Below are 20,572 nucleotides of genomic sequence, written 5' to 3' on the forward strand. Positions count from 1 at the left end.
GTTATTGATACGCCAAGTTTCAGTTTCCACGGAGGCAGCAGGTCAGTGCAATCAAAACCTGCACGTCTCATCAAAGCTGTGCTAACTGTGACTCAGTGCTGGAGTATCTCAGGTCAGGCGAAAAAGGATGGGTGCCATTGTTGGTTGGGACCTTTTAGACTCCGACCCGAAACGCCACCCATCCTTTTTCTCCAGAGATGCTACCTGACCCGCTGAGTTACTCCAACACTTGGTGTCTACCTTTGGCATAAACCTGCATCTGTAGTTCTTTGTTTCCACATTAAGGCTTCAACTCCCTCACTTCCCACTCCCCCACAAGGCACAAAGATTTCAACTCCCACACTTTCCCTTCAACAAAAGGTTACTTAAATAGGTACTTTATTGTCACATGTACCGTGAAGATGCAGTTAAATTCTTTATTTTTTACATACACGGCAAGGCGCCGACAAAGTTACAAAAGTACCCTTAAATATTGTTAGTCCCTTCTTTGTCACCCCTCCCCGCCCCCCCCCCCCCCCCCCCCAACAGTCCCTCGTGTTTTCTACGTATTTTTTAGAAAGGAGGAAGGTTTTACAAGGCTGGCGTTCCTGGATAGTTGGAAGCATGTTCCTCAAGGACAAGGGCTTGTTACGTGTATCCAGCAAGAACATCTGCCCAGAATTAGATCTCCCAGCAAATAATCATAATTATAGTTTATGAGCCAAGTATGTTTTGCAACATACGAGGAATTTGATTTGCCATGCAGTCATACGAATGAAAAGCAACAAAACGCACAAAATACATTTTAATATAAACACCCTCCAAGTGACTCCTCCACATTCCTCACTGTGATGGAAGGCGAGAAAAAAAGTTCAATCTCTTCCCTTCTTTGTCCTCCCGAGGTCGGGGGCCTCGAGCTTTCCGTTGACGGAGCGATCTTGGCTCCCGCAGCCAGTGGTCGGGCCCTCCCGCATCGGGGGGATTTCAGCTCCCCCGTGCCGGGCGATCGGACCCCGGGTCGGGGCTAGTCGAACCTCCTGCGATTTGGAACTTCCCGACATGTCTCTACCCGAGACTGCAAGCTTCTCGATGTTGAAATCCGCAGGCGATCCCAGGCAAGGGGTAGCAGGCTCCGATGCTAAGTCCACGGCCCCATGGTGAGGCTCAAAGTCAGTCTCGAGCAAGGCCGCCAGCTCCATGATATTAGGCCGCAGAGCGACTGGAGATACGATCCGGAAATCAATCGCATCTCCGGCAAGGTAAGGAACTGAAAAAAAAGTTTCCCCAGACCCCCTCCCCCATATAAAACAAACCAGAGAACATTAACACATACTTTTAAAGCACACTTAAAATAACAAAAAAGACAAAGGCTGCCAACGCTGACGGCGCCACCCGGTGGTATAGACATTAGTTATAGCAATGAGAGGTGGAGAGGTGGAGTTTTGTAGTGGAACTACGGGAAAAGCAATACAAGAAAGTACTAACGTTTGTCAAAAAGATAATTAAATGAAACATACAACTACTACACAATTTATAATCCTGCGTTTTAACCTAAATGGCCATTTTCCTATTTTAGAAAATTCACAAAGTGCTGGAGTAACTCAGTGGGTCAGGCAGCATCCCCAAAGAACATGGATAGGTAACATTTCAGTTCGAGACCCTTCAGGAATGTACAGGTGACAATAGACAATAGGTGCAGGAGTAGGCCATTCGGCCCTTCGAGCCAGCACCGCCATTCAATGTGATCATGGCTGATCATTCTCAATCAGTACCCCGTTCCTGCCTTCTCCCCATACCCCCTGACTCCGCTATCCTTAAGAGCTCTATCTAGCTCTCTCTTGAATGTATTCAGAGAATTGGCCTCCACTGCCCTCTGAGGCAGAGAATTCCACAGATTCACAACTCTCTGACTAAAAAAGTTTTTCCTCATCTCTGTCCTAAATGGCCTACCCCTTATTCTTAAACTGTGGCCCCTGGTTCTGGACTCCCCCAACATTGGGAACATGTTTCCTGCCTCTAACGTGTCCAACCCCTTAATAATCTTAAGTAGTATAAGAAAATAACTGCAGATGCTGGTACAAATCGATTTATTCACAAAATGCTGGAGTAACTCAGCAGGTCAGGCAGCATCTCGGGAGAGAAGGAACGGGTGACGTTTCGGGTCGAGACCCTTCTTCAGACCCTTCTTCATCTCCCGAGATGCTGCCTGACCTGCTGAGTTACTCCAGCATTTTGTGAATAAATCCCTTAATAATCTTATACGTTTCGATAAGATCCCCTCTCATCCTTCTAAATTCCAGTGTATACAAACCTAGTCGCTCCAGTCTTTCAACATATGACAGTCCCGCCATTCCGGGAATTAACCTAGTAAACCTACGCTGCACGCCCTCAATAGCAAGAATATCCTTCCTCAAATTTGGAGACCAAAACTGCACACAGTACTCCAGGTGCGGTCTCACTAGGGCCCTGTACAACTGCAGAAGGACCTCTTTGCTCCTATACTCAACTCCTCTTGTTATGAAGGCCAACATTCCATTGGCTTTCTTCACGCCCTGCAGTGAGACTTTGGGTTGGGTCGAAGAAGGGTGCCGAGCCAAAATATCACCTATCTTTGTTCTCCAGGGATGCTGCCTGACTGGATGAGTTACTCCAGGATTTTTCTGTCTGAAGATAAATCAGCATCTGCTCTTCTTGTTTTTTCCTTTTTATATTTTAGGTCAATCATGTGGAACAGAAATATTTTAGGCAGCAGTGACAGGTGATACTCAGTGGAGATGGACAGAGGCATTGTGCAGCTTGGACTCGTTCAAATGCAAAGGACCAGATAAAAGCTTCACAACATGGAGGCAACAATTAACCATAATGCAAACAGAAAAGCAAGTTACTTTCCCACACCGGAAATACCAGCTTTTCACACAAATGCTGACCCCCGCCACAGGATCACAGATTACTCTGAGCAACAGTCTGACTGTCACAAAAATTGCACTGAGTGTAAGAGACACACACACACACACCTCAGAAAAAGTCATCTGAAAGTTGATCTTGGCATTTGTTGTGAGAATATTATTTGCCATAATATCCACATCTGGTAAGGCCACTTTAGAAAAGAGGAAATGTGGATCTTGTACAGGCAGATGACGTCAGTTTAACGACATCATGTTCGGCACAAACATTGTGGGTTGAAGGGCCATTCCTGTGCTATACTGTTCTATGTTGTATATTTCACCTATTCGCATATCATCTTTCTGTTTTGCTAATATAGTTAAAGGGATCCAAACAGAAGAATCACTTATCCATGAATGGCTTTACTCCCAGAGCTGTTCCATTACTGTGATCTGAGTAAGGCACTCACATTATGTTAGGTACAGTCTGCACAAGAACGGACTCTGTGATCTATGATCACCTTAAATGCACCCTGATGAGCACAAAGACCATCTCTGCCCCTTCAAATGCCTTACAATTACCACATTGACAACCAGTCAGAAGAATTCAATGGTAATTTACTGTCACATGTACAAAGTGCTAACACACAGTCAAATTCTTTTCTTACAAACAGTCCAGTAGGGTATTGCCATACCACCCTGATTAGCAATTTACAGAAATAGTTTGCTCAGCCCATATGCAAGAGGCGCCATGTATTGGCATCATTTTCCAAGTCCAGTCCGCTCCAGTTGGTGCCCGATTCAGGCCCCAGGCTGCTATGGGCCACCAGCCATCGCCTTCCCTTGGTCGACCAGCAACCGACGTCCCTCTCCTCACCCGTCCACCTTTGTGCCCCGGGGAGCCTCCCGCAGCTGACCTCGAGGGTGTGGTACGGCCCGAGCCCGGTTCCTACCGCCCTCTCTCCTCTACAGTTGCCGCCCGCTTCATCCTCCCAGACTCTGCTCTTCAGGGGAGGAGCAATAGTGGCTCGGTGGGCACCCCCCTTCCAGGTGGGGTTCACCAGCCCCTCCGAGCATCGGCCGGCTCGGCGGTTACCCCTTGCAGGCCATGAACCACCGGGTCTTGATTCAGTTCCAAGTGCTGCAAAGAAAGGCCAGCATTTCTTTCTTTTAGAGCAAAGCCTGCTTAAAATGATCTCACACGATTAATTAAGATAAAGCCCTCCATCATTTCAGCCATCAGTATTTGCCCATTATGTCTCAGCTAGACATTTAACATTAATGAGAACTGGCTGCTACTAACCTGGAGGATTTCACTAGGAATAGATCTGTTAGTTGACTACAGGGGCTCTTCATGTATTTCATTTGATCAACAGCTGCAAAGCTGAAGAATGGAAGGAGCTTGCCATAAGGGGACTGATCCTGCCTGGAGATTAATTATAACATGAGAGAAGCAGCAGGTGCAATGCAGCCAGACTAATGGACTCAGCCCCATCAAACAAAACAACCTCCCTTTCATTGACTCCATTTACACTTCACGCTGCCTCAGCAAGGCCACCAGCATAATCAAGGACAAGTCTCACCCGGGTCATTCCCTCTTTTCCCCCCACTCCCATCAGGCAAGAGGTACAGAAATGTGAAAACACACACCTCCAGATTCAGACAGTTTCTTCCCAGCTGTTATCAGGCAACTGAACCATCCTATCAATAATTAGAGAGTGGTCCGGACCTACCACCTCAATGGAGACACTTGGACTGTATTAAATCAGACTTTACCTTGCACTAAACGTTATTCCCTTTAGCCTGTATCTGTACACTGTGGATGGCTCACTTGTAATCATGTCTAGTTTTTCCACTCAGCTGACTGGATAGCATGCAACAAAAAAGATTTTCACTGTACCTCAGTACACGTAACAATAAACTGAACTAAACTAATGTATGAACTTGACACTTGAAGCAGCCATCACAGAAAAGATCAGTGTGTGGAAATCAGACGGAGGTAAATACTGTACATTCCAGATTTTGTTCATACTTTTGGCTTCCTGCTGATTGCCTGAAACAGATTTCAAGTGCCCTGCCTGTGGCTTTATACTGGAGAGTAAACCAAATATCTTTTATTCATTTGTCAGGATGTGGACATTGTGTCAATGCTAGCAGTAACTGTGCGCCCCTCACTGTCCTTGAGAAGGTGACGACAAGCCAGTTTCTTGACTCAATGTAACCCTTCTGTCGATGGAATTCTCGTGTACGATTTAGAGAGGAACCTGTGGGTGGCAGTGACCATCAGGTCATCAATATTGGAATGTCCTGAGGAGGAAAATCTATAAAAGCAATTTCAATATATTTTTTGGCATTTATAGTACTGCTTTTCCAACCTCCCTTCCATTGACTCCATCTATACATCACGCTGCCTCAGCAAGGCCACCAGCAGTCAAGGACCAGTTTCACCCCTGTCACTCCCTCTTCTCTCCTCTCTTGACAAGGCAAGAGATACAGAAGTGTGAAAACACACTTAGCAGATTCAGGGATAGTTTCGTCCCAGCTGGCATCAGGCAACTGAACAGTAAACAACTAGAGAGCGGTTTTGGCCTTCCAGCTACCTCACTGGAGACCTTTGAACTGTCTTTAATTGGACTTGCACTAAATGTTGTAACCTTTATCCTCTATCTGTGCACTGTGGATGGCTTGATTGTAATCATGTATAGTGCAATCATGTATAGTCTTTTCGCTGACTGGATAGCATGCAATGAAAGTTTTTCACTGTACCTCAGTACACGTGACAATAATAAACTAAACTATCCAAAGTATTTCTCCACCTCCAAGTTTAATTAAGATTGTCGCAAAAAGATTATTCACTTAAATACTTTGCAAACATTTTAATGATTATTTGAGCATACACATTTGAAAATAGTTTGTATGACTTGAAACTGCAACTCGAGTTAAATAAATGTGTATAATATACAAAGAAATACAGAGGAAAGCTTAGCTTGCTTCAACGTGTGCCTTGCACCTAGAACCAGTGTTTCTAGCTTTACTGTAAAATTGCACAAATGCATTCAAGGATTTGATCTTCAGAGCAGGGCATTCAAGAATGAAAACATACACCGAAGGAAAAAGGGGGGGGGGGGGGGGGGGAGAAAAGAAAGCTTATTCATGATTGTTTTACAGAACTGAGGAAAATAAAACTTTAATACTCCAATGAACAGTGCAGGCACTAGTAAACAGGAAATGTTGTTGGGAGCAGTGCCCATTCACTCTCTACATTACAATTTTACTCAAGCATTTTGCTCACCAAGAGCTTTCAGCCAGCAAAGGAGATCAAAATGTGGCATTCTTAGTGAACCCAGGTACCAATTGCTATGAGTATTGAAAGAAAATATGACACAATGCATTGTCAAAAATTAAACACTGAAAACATGACAAAAAAAAAACTGCCCTTGGGAACATAGAGAAACTGTTCCACTTTCAGCCTCTTAAGCCCTTGAGGCAGCACACAGTGCCCTGTGTTATTTTATCTGCTGGCTTTGTAATTATTAACAGGAGAATTTTGTTCCTGCCAAAACATTAGCAGCTAACAGTTACTCGTTATGTTTTTTTCTCTAAAGCCTCAAAAAGGCAGACTGCATCAGAACACAGCTGGAGGTCAACATTTTTTTCACACAAACACAAGAGGCTTTTTTTAGTTTCAGATTTAGTGTCTGTTCACTATCCACCAATAATCAGCTCAATTAAGATGGAATCCTTTTTCCATGGTAGCAGCTAGCAAACGTTCTCTCATGATTTCTTCAGATGAATATTCAGGCAATTTAAGGTAGTGCACGCATGTGTTCACCGATGGATAACTTGCATCCGTTGCATCCACCTAATAGGAAAGAATATGTTCAAATGAATTCTTTAGGTTTAGAGTTCAGAGATCCAGCATGGAAACAGGATCTTTGGCCCACCGATTCCACACTGACCATCGATCACCCGTTCATACTATTTCCATGTTATCCCACTCCCTAATCACTTGGAGGCAATTTTACAGAGGCCAATTAACCTATAAACCTGCACTTCTTTAGAATGTGGGAGAAAACCACAGCACCCGGAGAAAACCCATGCACGCGGTCACAGGGAGAACGGAAAAAACTCCGCATGGATAGTAACCAGAGGTCAGGATTGAACCCGGGTCTCTGGTGCTGAGAGGCAGCAACTTCACAGGCAGCGCCATTGTGCAGCCCGGTAATTTAGTGTGGATCATTATTTTTAATAATAGACGTGACAGATTGTCAAATTCTATAGATCCAACAAGATCCACTGTTGCAAGCCAAAACTATTTGATGAGCACCTGGTGAATATTCTACAGACAAATGGACACATCTGCGCACCATTAAAATTGATTTTCTGGTGTGGAGCAACCTGACATCTTGCCATGCCAAAATAGATTTATGCAATCATTTACACTAGTTTCCCTAAATATTTCAGGCTTTCTGACGATTCATTCAGGTGATTCTTTGAAGGCTATATTACATACCTTGCGTACAATAGTGAGGCGTGGGTGAAGATTGGCAAGTCCACCTGGTGGGAGTGTGGAACACCCTGTAGTAAATTGCAAAAATGCTTTCCTTTCATCAGATGACATCCCACAGAGCACCCTCACAAATCGGATAAATCCCGGACTGAGGGGGAAAAAAGAAAGAGCTCTTGAGTAAGTGTCACTGAACTTGGTTCATTTGCGATCATTTTGTTGTAACACTTACAGTCTGCCTTGGCCTACGTGATCTCCCAATTGAGAAACATTTCCAACTCCCCTTCCCATACTGACCTTTCTGTCCTGGACCTCCTCCACTGTCAGTGAGGCCATATGCAAATTGAAGAAATATTTGCTTGGGCAGCTTACAACCCAGCGGTATGAACGTTGAATTCTCTAATTTCATATAATTCCCTCCCCTCTCCCCCCTCCCCCCCTAGATGTCCTACCAGTTCCACTGTTTGCATCCTTGTTTCCCTCGTGTTATTACACCTACCCCAGCCAACAATGGGCCATTATAGGCTCCACCCTTCCTGAGATCATCTGTTGCAGGCCCGATTTGTTCTGGCCATTTCTCGCCTCCAGTTTGTTTTCCCTCAATACCCCTCTCCCCACCACCATCCCCACTTCTTTCAGTCTGAAGAAGGGTATCGACCCGAAACTTCACCAATTATTTTTCTACAAAGATGTTGCCTGACCCGCTGAGTTACTCCAGCATTTTGTCTATTTTCTGGTTCATGTGCAACATATTTATAGATTGTAATATTATGTAAATATCAATATTTAAATGTATAGAATGCTGCAATCTTAAATATAAGAAATTAAAATATTATTAACCAAGTGAACAAAATTTTGTAAAACTGTCTCTAGGATATCTTGGAATCATAAACATGTCGTTGAAAATGGGAGTCCATTTTAGACCCGTGGTATCCAATGGAGGCACTGAAGGAATTTTGAAGGGAGGAAATATTTATGGATTATTTTCCAAAGCAGTCTCAGATTCCTCATGCATTGAGAGCAGCAGCAACAGAATTCTCAAATATATTACTTTTCAATTCCCACATAAGATTTATCGCAGAACATGCAAAGTTTCAGGGAAGAACAAGAAACATTTGAATTTGCTGCACAGGTCACATTGCACAGGTCACCAATCATGACACGTCTCTGAAATTTCCTTCCCGTTCATCTTGTATTAGCTACAGCCCCTGAAAGTATATTCCACAGAAAATCCCACAAGTTATATAGTGTCATCGGCTGTACTGCCAACAGATAGTTCACACTTCCAAATGAAACCATCCATTTCACAATTAATTTGACCACTTTTGTGACCAGAAATGGCATGCAAATGTTAATGGAATTTCCTCGTCAAAATGCATCCGTTTGCTTCAACTATTCCGATGATGGGGTAGCATCTTCCAATTTTTAATTTCTTACGTAATTTTATACTGACAGCAGAGACAGAAGAAAATGCCTATGCTGGAAACATGAGTAAAACACAAAAGTACTGAAGGAACTCGGGTGGTCAGGCCTATTGACATTCTATGTCTTAAGCCAAATCTATTTTTTTCTTGGAAACAACAAATTGCAATGAGTAGTAAGTAACATACATGCCTGTTATGAATAAATCAATTTTGGATTGTAATACCTTTTGAAAAATCAATCACAATTGGCATTGTCTGATTATTATCTTGTTCCCTATTAATCTTCAAAGTTTCCTAACCAAATGGGGGTTAATTCCAAAGTACAAACAGTGAAAGGTGAACAGTGACTATTTTGCACACATGGGAAACAAACAAGGATGATGAAGTGGCATCATTCCAGGTACTTGGTCAGCTCATTATATTTTAGCATTAATAGCATACTCATTCAAACGGAAGGGTTAGATCCTTTACATATGTATAAGACTATCTGAGTCATAGTGTCATGGGACAGTAAAGAATAGAATCAGACTGGTTGTCAGAAGGCTTAGTGCATTTCATCAGTACCTGGAACATTTGCACTAAGTAGAGATTTGCTGTAAATCTTCAAAAGGGAACTAAATCTGACCACCACCAGAAATTACAATGTAAGCTGTACTTTAAATAAATCTATCTGAAGACCACTGTCTCCTGAAACCTGTTTTAGTTACCTTCAATGATAGGCAAAGTATTTCCTTTATCTTTTCTCTCCATAGCCTCTCCTATTGGTGATTGGGGGAACAACAGATCATGGTGCTCAACAAACTTCCATACAGGTGTGGATAGATGATGTTTTGGGTGCGGACACGTCAGACGGAAAAGGTCACCTGTCCATATTCTATAGAGATGCTGCTTGATCACTGTCACTCCAGCACTTTGTCTTTATCTATAAACCAGCATCTGCATTTCTTTATATCTAAACTTCAATATAGAGTCAATAAACCAACTGACCTAACCTATTTGAAGGTGGTGCCGTTCAAAGATTGGGTATTCATTCACAAACAAAATGGAAATATCCGTCACCCAAAATTACCCTTCGGAACAGGTTATTCTTTACCTCCCGTCACATTTATTCAGTGCAAATAAAACATACTTCTCACAATAATAAATAGTTAATGGCGCTAAAAGATCCACTGATTGTTAATTATTAGTTGCAAACAAAACTCTTTATAAATACCTATCACGGGTGTAGCCCAACTTAGGTTCAGTATAGTTAATGATGTCCTCTGCAGCCCAAGATGGTGACTGGTTTCCGCAAAGAATCATTTGAACTTCTTCATGGCTGAAAGAACTCAGCTTTTCCATAGGAAAGACACGGTTGAACCCATCTAGATAGGAAGAACAATTCTCAGTCATAGTCAGAGTGTGGAAATAGGCCCTTTGCCCCAACTTGCCCACGCCGACCAACATGCCCATCTACACTATCCCACCTGCCCACGTTCAGCCCATATCCCTCCAAACCTATCCTATCCATGTACCTGTCTATATATGTTTATTAAATGTATCAAATGTTTATATTTCCTAATTCCACCTTTTAATTTATACTGCTCATTTAACTTTGACAAAGTTTTTTTTTAAAGGAGCTTTGCTTAGAGTTGACAAGACACTGCATCAAAATACTAATATCACCATTCATTTATTAAAATGTAAATACTTAAGTTTCTACTGTCCTCCAAAGCTCTGCCTTTACATAAAACTATACACAGCTTGTGTAACATTCAAAGAGCATGTTCTTTGTCACTTCTCCCAGTATTATTGACTACATTACAGAAGTTCACTGCATCTAGCAAAGTGATAATTTCTCACGAGTATTAGAATGTTTATAGTCCAACGTTAACAACCATCTGGGAGAGGTGGGACCAGTACAAGCAGGACGGTCTGCACCTGAGCTGGAATGGAACCAATGTCCTAGGGGGAGTGTTTGCTAGTGCTGTCGGGGAGGATTTAAACTAATGTGGCAGGGGGATGGGAGCTGGAGCAGAGAGACAGAGGGGTGTAAAATGAGGGTAGAAGCAACAGGTAGCAAGGTGAAAAGTAAAAGTGGCAGGCAGACAAATCCAGGGCAAAAATCAAAAAGGGCCACTTTTCAACATAATCGTACAAGGGGTAAGAGAGTTGTAAAAACAAGCCTGAAGGCTTTGTGTCTCAATGCAAGGAGTATACGTAATAAGGTGGATGAATTAAATGTGGAGATAGTTATTAATGATTATGATATAGTTGGGATTACGGAGACATGGCTCCAGGGTGACCAAGGCTGGGAGCTCAACATCCAGGGATATTCTATATTCAGGCGGGATAGACAGAAAGGAAAAGGAGGTGGGGTAGCGTTACTGGTTAGAGAGGAGATTAAAGCAGTGGAAAGGAAGGACATTAGCTTGGAGGAAGTGGAATCGATATGGGTAGAGCTACGAAACACTAAGGGGCAGAAAACGCTAGTGGGAGTTGTGTACAGGCCACCTAACAGCAGTAGGGAGGTTGGGGATGGCATCAAGCAGGAAATTAGAAATGCATGCACTAAAGGCGCAGCAGTTATAATGGGTGACTTCAATCTACATATAGATTGGGTGAACCAAACTGGCAGGGGTGCTGAGGAAGAGGATTTCTTGGAATGTTTGAGAGATGGTTTTCTAAACCAACATGTCGAGGAACCAACGAGAGAACAGGCCATTCTAGACTGGGTATTGAGTAATGAGGAAGGGTTAGTTAGCAGTCTTGTTGTGCGAGGCCCCTTGGGCAAGAGTGATCATAATATGGTAGAGTTCTTCATTAGGATGGAGAGTGACAAAGTCGATACAGAAACAAGTGTTCTGAACTTAAAGAAAGGTAACTTTGAGGGTATGAGGCGTAAATTGTCCAAGATAGACTGGCGATTGATGCTGAAGGGGTTGACGGTGGACATGCAATGGAAGGCATTTAAAGGTCGCATGGATGAACTACAACAAGTGTTCATCCCAGTTTGGCAAAAGAACAAACCAGGAAAGGTAGTGCATCCGTGGCTAACAAGGGAAATCAAGGATAGTATTAAAACAAAAGATGAAGCATACAGATTAGCCAGAAAAAGTAGCATACCAGAGGACTGGGAGAAATTCAGAGTCCAGCAGAGGAGGACAAAGGGCTTAATTAGGAAAGGGAAAATAGATTATGAGGGAAAACTGGCAAGGAACATAAAAACAGACTGCAAAAGCTTTTATAGATATGTCAAGAGAAAAAGATTAGTTAAGGCAAATGTAGGTCCCTTGCAGTCGGAAACAGGTGAATTGATCATAGGGAACAAGGAGATGGCAGACCAATTGAACAAATACTTTGGTTCTGTCTTCACTAAGGAAGACATAAACCGTCTGCCGGAAATAGCGGGGGACCGGGGGTCTAAAGAGATGGAGGAACTGAGGGAAATCCAGGTTAGTCGGGAAGTGGTGTTAGGTAAATTAAATGGATTAAAGGCAGATAAATCCCCAGGGCCAGATAGGCTGCATCCCAGAGTGCTTAAGGAAGTAGCCTCAGAAATAGTGGATGCATTAGTGATAATTTTTCAAAACTCTTTAGATTCTGGAGTAGTTCCTGAGGACTGGAGGGTAGCTAATGTAATCCCACTTTTTAAAAAGGGAGGGAGAGAGAAAACGGGGAATTATAGACCAGTTAGCCTAACATCGGTAGTGGGGAAAATGCTAGAGTCAGTTATTAAAGATGTGATAGCATTACATTTGGAAAGTGGTGAAATCATCGGACAAAGTCAGCATGGATTTACCAAAGGCAAATCATGTCTGACGAATCTTATAGAATTTTTCGAGGATGTAACTAGTAGAGTGGATAAGGGAGAACCAGTCGATGTGTTATATCTGGACTTTCAGAAGGCCTTCGACAAGGTCCCACATAGGAGATTGGTGTACAAATTTAAAGCACACGGTATTGAGGGTTCAGTGTTGAGGTGGATAGAAAATTGGTTGGCGGACAGGAAGCAAAGAGTAGGAATAAACGGGTCCTTTTCGGAATGGCAGGCAGTGACTCAGTGCTGGGACCCCAGTTATTTACAGTGTATATTAATGATTTGGACGAGGGAATTGAATGCAACATCTCTAAGTTTGCGGATGACACGAAGCTGGGTGGCGAGTGGGCAAATGCATGGCAGATGCAATATAATGTGGATAAATGTGAGGTTATCCACTTTGGCGGCAAGAACAGGAAAGCAGAGTATTACCTGAATGGTGACCGATTGGGAGAAGGGGAGATGCAACGTAACCTGGGTGTCATGGTGCACCAGTCATTGAAAGCAAGCATGCAGGTGCAGCAGGCAGTGAAGAAAGCGAATGGTATGTTGGCATTCATAGCAAGAGGATTTGAGTTTAGGAGCAGGGAGGTTCTGCTGCAGTTGTACAGGGCCTTGATGAGACCGCACCTGGAGTATTGTGTGCAGTTTTGGTCTCCTAATCTGAGGAAAGACGTTCTTGCCTTAGAGGGAGTACAGAGAAGGTTCACCAGATTGATCCCTGGGATGGCGGGACTTACATATGAGGAAAGACTAGATAGACTGGGCTTGTACTCGCTGGAATTTAGAAGACTGAGGGGGGATCTTATGGAAACATATAAAATTCTTAAGGGGTTGGAGAGGCTAGATGCGGGAAGATTGTTCCCGATGTTGGGGGAGTCCAGAACCAGGGGCACAGCATAAGGATAAGGAGAAAGTCTTTTAGGACCGAGATGAGAAAACATTTCTTCACACAGAGAGTGGTGAGTCTGTGGAATTCTCTGCACAGAAGGTAGTTGAGGCCAGTTCATTGGCTATATTTAAGAGGGAGTTAGATGTGGCCCTTTTTGCTAAAGGGATCAGAGGGTATGGAGAGAAGGCAGGTACAGGCTACTGAGCTGAATGATCAGCCATGATCATATTGAATGGCGGTGCAGGCTCGAAGGGCCGAATGGCCTACTCCTGCACCTATTTTCTATGTTTCTATGTTTCTATCTTTCCTTTGAATGCAACAAGACCCAGCCAGATCATTTCCCCAATGTAGCACACTTTACAGTTTGGATCACAAAAGAATCAAGAGCAGGAATTCTAACAACCCTACTGCATGGATTCCTTCTTTTCAGTCGTAGCATGAATTCAAAGGAAGACAGACTCCCAGCTGAGATTAATTAACAGTGCAGAAGACAATCCTCATATCTTTGTACCATGTGGGGTCGAACATAGTGTTCAATTATTCCAATTAGAAAATTAAATTGAAATAGACTGATCAAATTTAATACTGAAAGATGGACCAACTGGGCATTTTCATAGCAAGTGAGAAAAGGAAACTATTACAGCTAAATTACATTATACAAGACTTTGCTGATGAAGTGAGTGTGTGTTAACAGCACACTCTAAGTTATTAATGTGAAAACGCGCCAGCAAGTCAGGGGTATTACAAAGATACCATGAGCTGCAAATGTCCAGAATTGGGATCAATTTATATAGCAACAAAACTTTTTATCCACAAAGACAGTCTTCCCACATTGCTTTTACTATACGTCTGTCAGCTAACAGGTAAGAAATTATGGCCGAGACATACTTAGAAAGTTAAACAGAGCATGTGCAAGATATCTTGTTCCACAGCAAAATCGGGGCCATTAAATTTACAAAGAAAAAAGATACCTCTGAATGCATCCATCTGTTTTTGTATTCCAGTATGCATGCAGAAGTCAAACATCAATTCAACATACTCTTCAGCATTGTCTATCGTTACCATCTAAAACAAAAAAATCATTTGATGAACTCAAAGTAATAGCAAAAATTATACAAACAGTAAGATTTCATTCCGACCTCTGATAAACAGCAGAAATCCAAGTGAAGAATCAAAGGGAGGCTGATACAAAGGGGAGCTCGGGGGTGAAGACCACATGGTAGAAAATAAAATCTGACCTCAATCCTTTCTGAAAATCTTACCACTCACCTCATCATCCCCATTAGGTTTTAGATCAACAGATGTAAATCCATGCACTTTGGATGAAGGACAAAACTGGAAGTTCAGCCTGCAAGATTTAAAATATATATTTAGGGCAGCAATCAAAAGTAAAAATTGTCAATGACCTTGTTTCTATAAAGCAACTGCTAGAAATATTTACAATATGCTCAGAATCACTGATATCCTTGTGATTTTCCTCAAACATTTGCAGCTAACTTACATTATATTATACATGACTTTGCTGATGAAGTGAGTGTGTGTTAACAGCGCACTCTGGTTATTAATGTGAAAACGTGCCAGCAAGTCAAGGGTATTAACAAAGATACCATGAGCTGCAAATGTCCAGAATTTGGATCAAGTTATATAGCAACATATCTACACCAGTGTGTAGATGCAGCCATTGGCAAAGGCAACCAAAGCAATTTTCTGGCATGATTCAACCAACAAGAGCTCATTTTGGTACCAATCAACAGATTAAGACCCAACTTTTCAGAAGAGTGAATTATGATCATAAAGGATCATAACCCCACCAGACATAACTTATGGGAGATAAAAAGATACAAAGTACTCGAGTAACACAGCGAGTCAGGCAGCATCTCTTGGAGATTGTGTATAGGTGATGTTTCAGTTCAGGACTCTTATGGAGTCTGAAGAAGGCCCTCACCCCAAAAAAATCACCTTTTCATGTTCTCCAGAGATGCTGCCTGACATGTCTGTGGGATGTGGATGGAAACCCACACAGTCACAGAGAGAATGTGTAAACATCAACACAGTACCCAAAGATAGATATCAACACTGGTGTCTGGAGCTCTATTCTGACAGCACTAACTGCTGCGCCACTTCCAACAAGTGCAATCCTCAGGTACACCGAGAGATTCCCCTACTTTCCGCATCCTGCTGGATGAGCATACCAGTGCCTTCGTTGCCATCCCAACTGCATTAAGACCATGGAAGAGTTACACCGAAACAAACATCTTCATGGCTTGACCTCTCCATCCTTTACAAAATAAGGTGAAACAAAAAGTGTACAGATAATAACCTCATGGTTATAACATATGAATACAAGATCCATACCCCAAATCCTCTATACCAAGCGGTGGTCCTGATCCCAATCGATTCTTCAGTGTAAGTTCCTGGAGCTGTGTGTTTTTCTCATCTTCTGAAAGCGCCCTGTTAGTAAGTATTTGCCGTCTTTTCACAGAAAGCTCTTTTATTTCCTTCAAGAACCTAGCTCTATGCGGATTGACTAATTCAAAATCATCCCAGGTTAAGATTCCATGGAACCATCCAGGAGGCTTGGGTTTGGGGGGATCAAGAATAAATTCTGATTTGGAGTCCTCATCAAAACTTCCAACAGATATAGAATCGTGACCCTCCTCTGTTGAAGCTTCAGATTGGCTTTCAGTATAACGCAAGTCACCATCTACCCGGGTACCGTATTCATGTAACAGTTTACTCATATTGCTTTTGATGTCTCCCATACACATGAGTTTAAAGAAAGGCTTAGAAATCGGAATGTCCACCAATCTGTTGTCCTGAACACATTTGGCTAAGAAAATTCCAAGGAAATGGAAAAGTTTGGTTATTCTGTCCATTTCTTCACTATCTTGTGGGAATGCTGCAGAAAAAAGACCACAGGATCGCTGTACATAGTATCCTGGCGGCTTAAGTCCTCCTCCTAAATCGACCTATTTCAAACAAGAAAAGTTACATGTAAAACAAAGTTAGATTAAACTTTTACTTTTAACTCTTTGCCTCATAAAAACAATGCCATCACAACTTCATGAAGTTCTTTGGAATATTGTGTTCAGTTCTGGGCACCATGTTATAGAAAAGATGTTTTCCAACTGGAAAGGGGGCAAAGAAGATTTACAAGTATGTTGCCAGGACTCGAGGGCCTGAGCTATAGGGAGAGGTTGAGCAGGCTAGGACTTTATTCCATGGAGCGCAGGAGCATGAGGGGTGATCTAAAAGGTGTCCAAAATCATAAGGGGAATAGATCGGGTAGACACACAGTGTATCTTGCCGAGAACAGGGGAATTGAGAACCAAAGGTCATTGGTTTAAGATGAGGGTGGAAGATTAAAGAGGAACCCGAGGTATAACTTTTATTTTTATACAAAGGGTGATGGGTGTATGGAACAAGTTGCCACAGGAGATAGTCGACGCAGGTACTATCACAGAGTTTAAGAAACATTTAGACAGGTACATAGATAGGATATGTTTAGAAGGATATGGGCCAAATACAGGCAGGTGGGACGATGAAGATGAGACATGTTAGTCGGTGTGGGCAAGGTAGATCAAAGTGCCCTTTTTCCATGCTGAATAAATCTATGATAGAAATCATCACTGTTGCATAGCCAAGTATTTTTCTATTTAAAATTAATTACCTGTCGTGACTCGTCATCGGGAAAGTCATCATCGCACAACCAAATTCCAAGTTCTTTCTTTTGAAACTCCGCTGCTACGAGTGCATAAAACTCTAAAGTGGGACCAAGACCAGTCCCTTCTTCACCTAAAAATTCAACCTAAAAACACCAGTAACAGATAGATCAGTGGAAAAATATCAGATTGACAACATGTATAGTGCATTCAGAAAGTATTCAGACCCCTTCACTTATTCCACATTTTGTTAGGTTACAGCCTTATTTTAAAATGGATTAAATTCATTTTTTTATCATCAATCTACACACAATACCCCAGAATGAAGAAGCAAAAACAGGTGTTTAGAAATATTTGCAAAGTAATTAAAAATAAATAACTGAAATATCACATATACATAAGTATTCAGACCCTTTGTTATGACACTCAAAATTGAGCTTAGGTTCACCCTGTTTCCAATGATTATCCTTGAGATGTTTCTACTCCCCAGGTCTGGAGTCCACCAGTGGTAAATTAAATTGATTGGACATGATTTGGAAATGCACACACCTGTCTATATAAGGTCCCACAGTTGACAGTGCATGTTGGAGCAAAAACCAAGCCATGAAGATGAAGGAATTGTCTGTAGACCTCCAAGACAGGATTGTATCGAGACACAGATCTGGGGAATGGTATAAAACAATTTCTGCAGCATTGCAGGTCCCGAAGAGCACAGTGGCCTTCGTCATTCTTAAATGGAAGAACTTTGGAACCACCAGGACCCTTCATAGAGCTGGCCGCCTGGCCAAACTGAGCAATCGGGGGAGAAAGGCCTTGGTCAGGGAGGTGACCAAGAACCCGATGGTCACTCTGACAGAGCTTCAGTTCCTCTGTGAAGATGGGAGAAACTTCCAGAAGGTCAACTATATCTGCAGCATTACACCAATCAGGCCTTTATGGTAGAGTGGCCAGATGGAAGCCACTCCTCAGTAAAAGGCACATGACAGCCCGCTTGGAGTTTGCCAAAAGGCACCTAAAGGACTCTCAAACCATGAGAAACAAGATTCTCTGGTCTGATGAAACCAAGATTGAACTCTTTGGCCTGAATGCCAAGAGTCACGTCTGGAGGAAACCAGGCACCGCTCATTACCTGGCCAATACCATACCTACGGTGAAGCATGGTGGTGGCAGCATCATGCTGTGGGGATGTTTTTCAGCGGCAGGAACTGGGAGACGAGTCAGGATTGAGGGAAAGATGAACGGAGCAAAGTACAGAGAGATCCTTGATGAAAACCTGCTCCAGAGCGTTCTGGACCTCAGACTGGGGTGGAGGTTCATCTTCCAACTGGACAACGAACCTAAGCACACAGCCAAGACAACGCAGCAGTAGCTTCGTGACAAGTCTGTTAATGTCCTTGAGTGGTCCAGCCAGAGCCCGGACTTGAACCTGATCGAACATCTCTGGAGGGACCTGAAAATAGCCGTGCATCGACGCTCCCCATCCAACCTGACAGAGCTTGAGATAATCTGCAGAGAATGGGAGAAATTACCCAAATACAGGTGTGCCAAGCTTGTAGCGTCATACCCAAGAAGACTTGAGGCTGTAATCGCTGCCAAAGGTGCCTCAACAAAGTACTGAGTAAAGGTCTGAATACTTTTGTAAATGTGATATTTCAGTTATTTATTTTTTATTACTTTGCAAAACCTCTAAACACCTGTTTTCACTTTTTTATTATGGGGTATTGCGTGTAGATTGATGATAAAAAAAACAATTTAATCCATGTTAAAATAAGGCTGTAACATAACAAAATGTGGAAAAAGTGAAGGGGTCTGAATACTTTCTGAATGCACTGTAGAGGAGTCGTTAATATTAATCAGAAATAGTAAATATACCAAGATACACAGGGTAATTAAAAAAAAAATGTTTCATTTAATTACAAGCAGTTTCTGCAGAATCTCTCCAGAAAAAGATCTGGAAGGAGATAACAGTACACATGCACGAGTAGGGAGGCCAGAACCGGCCAAGATCTGCAAAGCCATCAAAAACCATGAATTGTGGTTGTTTTAAAGCGTGAAAGACTGAACCTTTTAGGTTACATACAATTTGATTAGTTTATTGTCATATGCACAAGGTTGCAACGAAATTCCTTGTTCACATGAAGCTCACAGTAAACAGTATACAAACAATAATGATAAATACAACAAGTAATATCAGCAGAATGGAAGATTGTAGTGCAATCCAAAGCAGTGCAAAAAATATTGAAGTATAATAACAGAATAACCAATGTTAAGAGTAAAAGTGCATGGTGCAGTGAGGAAGCCGCAGTTGAGTCTGGACATCAGAGTTTCCAAGCTCCACCTTCTCCCAGGAGATGGGAGAGAGAAAATTGAGTTCCCAACGTGGTAGGAATTCTTGATACTTCCAGCCACCTGGATGCACGCACCACGAAGATGGAATGAATGGAAGGAAATTATGAGCTAGTGATAGATTGGGCAGTGTTCACCATTCTCTGCAAGTTTGTGCGGTCAAGAGCAGAGTACTTGCTATATCGACCGAGCTGAGATGCATCCTGTCAGAATACTTTCTCTAGCGCACCAAAAGAGGTTCAAGAGAATCCTCACACGCCAAATATTTTCAAATGCCTAAGGAAATAAATATACTGATACACTTTTTTGATCACTGCATCAGTGTGAAGGGCCCACGTTAGGTTCCTGTAATAGGAACTTGAAGTTGACCATCTCTACAGCAGCTCCAATGTTGACCAGACATTTTATTCACTCCTGTTAGAGCTAAATTGCTATCCTGACACAGGTTCTCAATCTCTTTCCAATGCTTCATCTAATTGCTGTTACTCCAGCCGGCATCAGTCAAAGCCGACATAGGCAAAGATAGAGATTAGTTTGGAGATACAGCGTGGAAACAGACCCTTAGCGCCACCAAGTACGCGCTGACCAGCGATCACCTGATATACTAGTTCTATCCTACGTGCTAGAATTTACAGAAGCCAATTACCCTAGAAACCTGTGTAGGAAAAAAAACTGCAGATGCTGGTTTAAATCGAAGGTAGACACAAAATGCTGGAGTAACTCAGCAGGTCAGGCAGCATCTCTGGAGAGAAGGAATGGTCGGGACCCTTCTTCAGACCTCCATTGCCAAAGTGAAGCCCAGCGCAAATTGGAAGAACAGCACCTCATATTTCGCTTGGGTGGTTTACACCCCAGCGGTATAAACATTGACTTCTCTAACTTCAGATGGACCCTGCTTTCCCTCTCTATCCCCTTCCCAGTTCTCCCACTAGTCTTCCTGTCTCCGACTACATCCTATCTTTGTCCCGCCCCCTCCCCTGACATCAGTCTGAAGAAGGGTCTCGACCCAAATTGTCACCCATTCCTTCTCTCCAGAGATGCTGCCTGACCCACTGAGTTACTCCAGCATTTTGTGTCCACC

General features: G+C 42.6%; 1 protein-coding gene across 9 annotated transcripts in view; it reads right to left on the reverse strand.

The window, feature by feature from the left end:
• Positions 1-5,678: 5,678 nt before the first annotated feature.
• hectd1 (HECT domain containing 1) overlaps positions 5,679-20,572 on the reverse strand; it is a 77,042-nt gene continuing 62,148 nt past the window's right edge. For all 9 annotated transcript variants that reach the window (XM_078406456.1, XM_078406452.1, XM_078406454.1 and 6 more), the window contains 7 exons: positions 17,154-17,291; positions 15,839-16,452; positions 14,753-14,831; positions 14,455-14,548; positions 10,006-10,156; positions 7,375-7,519; positions 5,679-6,723 (listed from right to left, as the gene is read on the reverse strand). In XM_078406456.1, the coding sequence (XP_078262582.1) occupies positions 6,586-6,723; positions 7,375-7,519; positions 10,006-10,156; positions 14,455-14,548; positions 14,753-14,831; positions 15,839-16,452; positions 17,154-17,291 (1,359 nt within the window). In that variant the 3' untranslated portion in view covers positions 5,679-6,585. The remainder of the gene's footprint in view (positions 6,724-7,374; positions 7,520-10,005; positions 10,157-14,454; positions 14,549-14,752; positions 14,832-15,838; positions 16,453-17,153; positions 17,292-20,572) is intronic.

The sequence above is a fragment of the Rhinoraja longicauda genome, chromosome 10 (genome assembly GCF_053455715.1).
Source record: "Rhinoraja longicauda isolate Sanriku21f chromosome 10, sRhiLon1.1, whole genome shotgun sequence".
Taxonomy (NCBI): Eukaryota; Metazoa; Chordata; class Chondrichthyes; order Rajiformes; family Arhynchobatidae; genus Rhinoraja; species Rhinoraja longicauda.